This window comes from Mercenaria mercenaria, chromosome 7 (genome assembly GCF_021730395.1).
Source record: "Mercenaria mercenaria strain notata chromosome 7, MADL_Memer_1, whole genome shotgun sequence".
NCBI lineage: Eukaryota > Metazoa > Mollusca > Bivalvia > Venerida > Veneridae > Mercenaria > Mercenaria mercenaria.
The window spans coordinates 67,550,653-67,558,538 of NC_069367.1; the positions used below are offsets into that span (position 1 = coordinate 67,550,653).

General features: G+C 34.5%; 1 protein-coding gene across 1 annotated transcript; it reads right to left on the bottom strand.

The window, feature by feature from the left end:
- Window positions 1–2,706: 2,706 nt before the first annotated feature.
- On the bottom strand, window positions 2,707–7,209 carry LOC128558334 (ficolin-1-A-like). Its single transcript, XM_053547260.1, has 5 exons — window positions 7,134–7,209; window positions 6,344–6,471; window positions 4,668–4,764; window positions 4,116–4,271; window positions 2,707–2,966 (listed from the first exon to the last, which is right to left on the bottom strand). Exons 1-5 carry the CDS (start codon window positions 7,207–7,209, stop codon window positions 2,707–2,709), a joined length of 717 nt encoding a protein of 238 aa, XP_053403235.1.
- Between the last annotated feature and the right edge of the window lie 677 nt (window positions 7,210–7,886).

The following is a 7,886-nucleotide window of genomic DNA, read 5'->3' on the forward strand; positions in this document are numbered from 1 at the left end:
AATATTGTCCAAGTTAATTAAACTCAGACAGTTAGTATGAATCTTATTCTTTATACTAAAAGTGACACCATAAAATTCTCATACAATGTTTAAATATCAATGGAGTGAGCAACACTACGGACACTGTGTATTTGTCGCTCATTTTGCTTAAGCTTTTGATTTCAAATATCCATTTAAGTGGAGAAGTTGGCAGAGAACAGTACTGGTTTAACTTGATTATTGACATTAAATATATTTTCTGAATATGTTATAGTAAGAATATATTTGCTTGGTGTCTTTTTATTTAAAGAAAGTCAAGTTTCACTTCAATTAGGATAATTAAAAAAAGGTCTCGATTGATCTCCCCTTAATCTGTATGTTCTGGACACGTGGCTTACAAATTGCGCAACTGAATAATCGTGTATAGTTTTGGTAAAAATAAAATAACAGGATGACACTTCCCTCCATCGGGATATATACCCCAAAGTGTGTAACATTTCTTCTTCTTTTTTTTGCGACAAAATTACTGTCTTTGTAAAGATGAAATATGATAATAAAAAGTTTGACACGTTAAATTATTCCAAATTGTGCGTAACGTACGGATCTCTTTAGTCATGGACAAATATCTCAAAAACCAGCACAGTGGCATATACATTTTATTTCACCATATTACAGATCATATGTGCATTTACGAGTGTGGTTTACCTATAGATGCCCACTATGAATAAAATCTGAGAAAAGGTCCTTTGGAAGCATAAAACGCCACTGAAGCATTTAGTAGCTCGGTTTTAATTGATTATGAGAAATAATGAAATGTGCAACACCCTTCGCGCCCGCTAAACTGTTTGACGTCCAAATTTTTCAAATCTGTCTAGCAAAAAGTCAAGGCCACGGCACGATCCTATACTTTTTATTTGCCGACTTTCTATGCATATTTTTCTACATTGTAGGAGAATGTTTGAAAACTACATGTAAAACCGTATATAAAGAATCTGATGAAAGCATCAAGTTTAATATACCGCACATACTGATTAAAGCACCTAATAAACAGTGTTTAACGCATTGTAGCTTATATATATATAAGATCTAGAAGTGCTAATGGGCTAACATCTGACGACAGGAGCTCTATGCAACAAATTGTAAAACGTTTATGTCTGCACTAAATTTCATTAATTGTTTGGGGTTTTTTTACCTAATTCGTACAAGGAAATCAGTTCTGGTTGTATATTCAACCAAATTATGACAATTTCCGGAAGCTTAGCTCATTAAGGAGAGCGTGTATCTATGGGTCGCATGTTCGTGGGCTCGATAGCTGGGTAAGGTGTACGTTTCATAAAAAACATTGTTTCTGGAATTAAATGTCCTCCACCTCAGATTGATGTAGAGAAGTTGGTAGTTATTAGTTGATAATAGGTAAGTACAGGTACGGAATCTAGAAACGCTGGTTATGTTAAATGATCACGTTACATAACTGAAATACTGTTGGAAAACATCCCTTAACCAAAGCAACAAACAGGGGGCAGCGGTCATCTAGTGGTTAAGGTGTCGACCCCTAAACCTGGGTGCCGTGGGTTCGAACCCCAACAGGGTTATGACAACGCATTCTCATATATCCCAGTGCTGGTTTTTCCAGGAAGCAGACTCGAGAGTGGTTCAAATAAGCTTAGCTTATCGAGCCAAAAAATTAGTATTTCTGAACTAAAACAACAAATAAACAAAAGTTTGATACTTTTATTCTTAGTACAGGTACACATCGTATAAGAATGATTGACATGATTATGATTAACAATGATTTAAACTGTATCTGCAGTTCTGCACACATAATAATGTGTTTAAAGCTGGAGTGAAATGTTTAACATGTTCATTTTCACCAAGATTGGAATGAAACGTATACGACAAAGAAAAGCGATAAAAAGAATGAAAATAAGTGTAAGATATTGGTTAAAAGTTAGAAGAATGCTATTTTGCTACATTATTTTACAAACGCTGCAATGGATAACTCACATCATTATCATTTTTTAGTTATTTGTTAGGATATCTTGCTAAATGCTTTTATCAGTAAGATTGTACTACTGTCGCTTTTGCTGCCACCGAGTTTTTATCAATTTTGAAAGGGAAAGCAATCGCTAAAAAATCAGCGAAATGGGATTTCTCACAATTCTGAACAATTAAAACAATGAATAAAGACAGTCATTTACCTTTATCTTTTTTAAAACAAAAGATTTATAATAATGTTTAATCATTGATCCATTCAAGGTTGCATTGAGACAAGCATATAAGTATTCACTGAAGGATTCTAATTATTCAACTGCAGCCTTAGGTATCAGTTAGTTGTGTTTTAAATAAATAACTCTAAGAATCGTTTTATTGCAAGGAAGTGCACTGCAGCAGTCGTAACATTTATTGCGCGTATATTTCACGTATATTTCTATATCAACAGTAAATTGTTAAAAAAAACTCAGAATATTCGAAGGTAGATGAGCAAAACTATATTGTGAAATGATATCGACATTCATTCTTTCCATATGAACATTTGTGAAATATACCAAAAACAAAAAAATAAATAAATAAATAAATAAAATAAAAATAAAGGAAATGTATGAAACAGGATGACCAACAAGATTTTCGAGCAGCATTTTTTCCAAGGCTTTGAGAAATATATCTTGAAGTGAAAACACATTTAGAAGACAAACAAGAAGTCTAATCGAAACAGTGGATCATCAAATATTAGAAATAACCATGTTTTCGTCTAAACATCATTCTGGATGCTTTCAGTGGTTCATAATAACCTGCTATTCCTTGATGGTAGTATCCAGCTGGTCCATTTTCGCCGTATTTACCATGGAGATTGCAGATTTCATCGCCACAATTTCTGTACCACCATGGGCTGCGCATCTGTTCAGCACAGTTAATTTCCACATCTCTGTCCATCGTTGTGAATGCTGCACCACTCAAACCCAAAAGGCATCGGTATCTGGTTGCTATTCCTTTAAAAGTAATTATGTATGTAAGTCTAGGCCCATGAAAGAGCTGACCTATGAGCCATTTTTACAAAATTAATTAATTAATTTTATTTATTTGGGTTTTTCGGCGCACCAACACAGTATAGGTTATATGGCGCCAAACAGGACTACAAATTTTGGTTCCACATCTCAAAATTTGTAGTCCTGTTTGGCGCCATATAACCTATACTGTGTTGGTGCGCCGTAAAAAGCAAGATGCCAAAAATTAGATTATCGTTATAGTAGAATTTAAATGTCAGATTATTTTTATTCAATGCATTGAAAAGAAATGGAAATGTTAAACATTAGTATTGCGATATACATGTAAACTATACAGCTGGTTATGAATTTAAATGCTGGCGTTCGTTCTATTGTATATATATATTGTATATTTATAGGTAATTTTGCTTTCCCCTACACAAAGCGTTCGTCACACAGTCTCAATAATCTTCAAAACACTTCGCCCAAATCCAAATGTTTATGTAACCTACCAACTTGGTCCGTGATAAAACACTTAAGCGAAATGTATAAGAAAAAATTGCGCTCGTCCTATATGGAATTCACTGTCAGTGTAAGTCAATATATGATAAGTAACTAATATTATCATAAACCTATTCAAATTCTGTAAAAATACGAGTCAGTACAAACAGACAGAAAACAAATTCCGTATTGGACTGGAAATCTGGACTGGAAATCTTGTATTACATGTTGCCGGACTACTTTCATTAATTTATTTTCATGACCTGACATAGCTGTACAAAGAGCGTTCACAGAATATTCCACCAATATTATGAAGGTTTCGTTGGATGTTCATCAGTCAAAAACGACATAACAAACAAAAAGATGGAGGTATATAATAGAAAAGGTTATTTTAACAGTAGCTAGATCTGGGATGTTGTATTCAGCCCTCGTGCATTTTTGTCAGGCTAAAGCCGAACATAGCATTTCAGATCGAGTTGCTATTGTAATAACCCTATTATATTTTTAGAGTTTCTCCCTGTTAGATAGAATTATAATAAAGCAAAGACTTCTCTACAACATTTTCAGCCATGTTGTTTAGAGTCGGACAGTTTTATCCAAATGAAACAACATGCATGTGCTTTTGTAATATTGTGTATTTTTGTTTGGCTTTACCAAGAGAGAATAGTATCTGGTCTTCGTAATACAAGTTTTCAGATCTCAATGAGAAATCACCAGCAAGCTCATGTCCTGTACTCCTATCTTTTGCCGTCACCTGTAGCAAGAGCTGGGATTGACCTGCCTTGACCATCTCTTGCATGTATTTAAAGCCTAAAATGATGTTTTAAGTAAAAGTCAACAGCTACAACAGAAATGTTCAAGGGAATTGATTGCGATATATCTAGTGTTTTCATAAGCAATAAATGTTTTTTTTTTATTTCCCTAGTTTATTATATAACCTGTTATATCAATTACAAATAAACATGTAACACAAAATATTTTCAGCTCCAAGAAATGACTTTAAGAACTTGCATATATTGCCTTATTACTGATCTATAAGTACCTCGTTATTTATTCAAGTTGTCAGAGCTTACTGCCAATAAAACAAATATCTGAATATACAGTTATAATTTTATAGCTTAAATATGTGTAGTGCCGCATCATTACATCCGAATCAGAAAACAAAAAGTCTACACATGTCATGTCATTCACCTCAAATATACTTACCAAGCCAAAATTCACCAGCTATGTCGCCAAATCCATTTTCATAGTCCGTGAAATTTCGATAAAAGTCGACTGAGCCGTCAAAACGGTTATGAAACACCTGAAAGATAAGACTAAATTGATATAAGAACAAGAGATATGACCAATGAGACCATTAAAATTTCAATGTATCTTGCTAGTGTGTCTGTCGAACGCAAGCTTGCTTATTACACTGAAGAAATTCATGATATCAAAAACTTGACGGAAGTGATTAGTCGTAGAAATTTCAAATATCACCATACGTGTATGTAGAAATGTTTTGTTTTATTGGATTAAATGTCACACGGATATAATCACTGGTCGTATGGAAACTTTCTTATTCTTTTTGGTGGAGGAACACCATAGGTAGCCCCTTCGAGCATTCCTTTCGGAATGGACTGGAACCTGGGTAGAACCAGCTACCTTCCATAAGCCAGCCAAAGGGCTTCCTTACATGAAATATATACACAATAAGTGAGTTTTTAAACCCACTGCGCTAGGGAACCAGTGATCCGAAGTCAGCAACCTTAACCGCTCAGCCACGGAGGCTCCTAAAATCTGTAAGAAGATCCTTTGGAAGTATGAAATGCAACCGAGCAAAACAAAGCATACTCGGTTTGACTAAATCCCATCTGCGAGTACAAGTGTGAGGGGACTTTGTTCGACTGTCTCACTGCAAACAAAAACTGATGTCGTGCAACAACCAATATAGTCCCAAATTGTACCATCGAGAATCTGTCGAGAATCTTCACATTTCCTGGAGATCTTCAATAAATTTTTCCAAATATCTTTCATTGTCTTCTTCTTTTTCATTTTGCGGGACTGCTACACTACTACAGTAACCATCATTGTACACAAGTGTTATTTGTTTCGCCGTATTTCAAGGTATATTTTTTCATAAAACATCGAGATGTATATTTTCAACTAGCCAAGGTTCTGCATAATATGAATAAAAGAAATAAGAATAAGAGAAAATCTTTCAAAGCAAAGAAATTAGAATGCAAGCAAGCAAAATGATATCAGACTTAATTTGAAAGACTCCGATAACACTTTGTCTCAATTTGATAGCACAATTTCAACTGACTGAGTTTCGATCACAATATTTGTTTTCGTATTAAAAGTGATTTCTAGGCCTGTTGCTTTTGTAGCCATATCAATATATATCAATATATATATATATATATATATATATATATATATATATATATATATAACAGTAAAATGTAAAGTGACTCAGTAAACATACCTCGGAGCCGCTGGCTTATATTTCTCTTTCACAGAATCCGCTGACATATTTTTCTCTCACAGTAAACTGTCATGTGTGTCATTACTTACTGCTGTGTGCCTTTATTATGCTTTCCTATTAATGTAAACTGTCAAGTGGAAAGTAAAAGTACGTTTGAGGCCCTTGTTTACATTTTTCTATCACAGATCAGTAAATGTACCGTTCAGCCCCTGGCTTATAATTTTCTATCACAGTAAACTGTCAAATGACGTGTTGTAAACCCCTTAGCTATAATTTACATAACCTTTGTACGCTGTCAAGTAACTCCATAAACTTACCTTTGAGCTCCTCGCGGTTATTTATATATCGAATTAGACTGGCATGGGACTCGAGAAGCTGTACTTTCAACGTGACAAAAAAAATAAAATAAACTAACCGTCCATCCCCCACCACTTGTTTCCATGTCACAGAGAACTTTGATTTTTGATTTGCTTTTCCATGTTTTTATTTCATATATACCACTTGATGCAGCACGATTGTCCCCCAATATGTCTTTGCAATCAACTAAAATGAAAATCTTAACATTCTACAATTATACCTTTCTGATGAAAAGTAGATGAAAATGAAAGAATTTATGATTTAGCGATCCGAACAGAACTGGACTGTAAACACGTACTTCTCTTCTTGCGGTAAAATCTAGTTCGAAAACATGTTTCGTTTAAAAGGTCATTATAAATATTAAATAAAGTCTTATATTAGTTTTTACGGTGCCCCTAAAGTGACATGTTACACACTTTTTTTCCACGAAATCATTTCGTTTAAACGAAATAAAAAAAGTCTCACATTACCTAAGTGGAAAAAAGTGTGTAACATGTCACTTTAGGGGCACCGTAAGTTTTACACTTATTCAGTGACTTTAAATTTATTTGCGAAAACGGTCTTTGTTTTCGGACTTTCACAATTTTTTTTCTTCCTCTATTATTACAGTCTACGTGTTTTATTAGAGCCTTCTTGTCTTATTACACTGTCTTCGTGACGTATTATATAACAATGTCTTCCTTTATCTTTCGGGCGCAGGAGTAAAACAATGATGACCCTTACAGAACACTTTACTAAGAAAAGATAGTACAGTTTTGAAGTTTTAGTGCCAATTATGTATTTCGTATTGTACATTTCACTTAGTTCAGACTTGTAAATGAAATATATCAAAATAAAAATATACTTACCACGATTTCTGTAATAAGTTGACCCTGGAAGTCCATCGGCCTGGTCCAAGTACAATTGGTCAAGAAGATCTACCATGCATCCAATGCACTTTTGATCGTCTGCTTGGTACACGAAGCTTGAGCACATGTTTTCACTGTGACACAGTATACCGCATGCAGAAGCGTCGACAGCGTTTGTTTCAAAGACCGTTAAACTGGGGATGCATCTGTAGCCGCTAAAATCGGAATCAATGCTGTATTTCGTCCAGGAAATGCTTTCTGAAAATAAAAGATTGACTACAACTACGAAAATCAAGATACACGTTGACAACGCACGAAATTTCACGTTCTCCATTAGTTTTTCTTTTATTTTCACTTTCACAACTTGACAAAGCGGAATCCAAACTGCAAATGATCAGCCTTCCGCTTTGTCTCTATTCAGTCAGACGAAATGGAAATGAAACATGAGAGGTTTGTCACAGGACACGTAAGCCATTGAATAAATTATAAGTGCAATACGACGTCAAAGAAAACGACTGTATAATTGAAACTGTAAAGAAAACAGAATTATGTGTATGACTTCAAGTTTTATAAATCATCATTATTATTATTATTATTATACCAGATTTATATAGCGCCATTTTCATGATAAACACGTTAAAAGGCGCTTTACAGCAACTGCAGCCACACAGGGCGCGAAATCATCCTCTACTAGTACAGACACAGAACGATCTGACCAGAGGAGCAGAGTGAGATAAAGCCCCCAGAACAGAC

Coding starts and splice junctions, on each gene's coding strand:
- LOC128558334 (XM_053547260.1), bottom strand. CDS start 7,209: ATGGTAGATCTTCTTGACCAATTGTACTTGGACCAGGCCGATGGACTT. Junction 6,472..7,133: donor AACTTATTACAGAAATCGTG/GTAAGTATATTT, acceptor TTTTCATTTTAG/TTGATTGCAAAGACATATTG. Junction 4,272..4,667: donor AGCTGGTGAATTTTGGCTTG/GTAAGTATATTT, acceptor ACATCATTTTAG/GCTTTAAATACATGCAAGAG.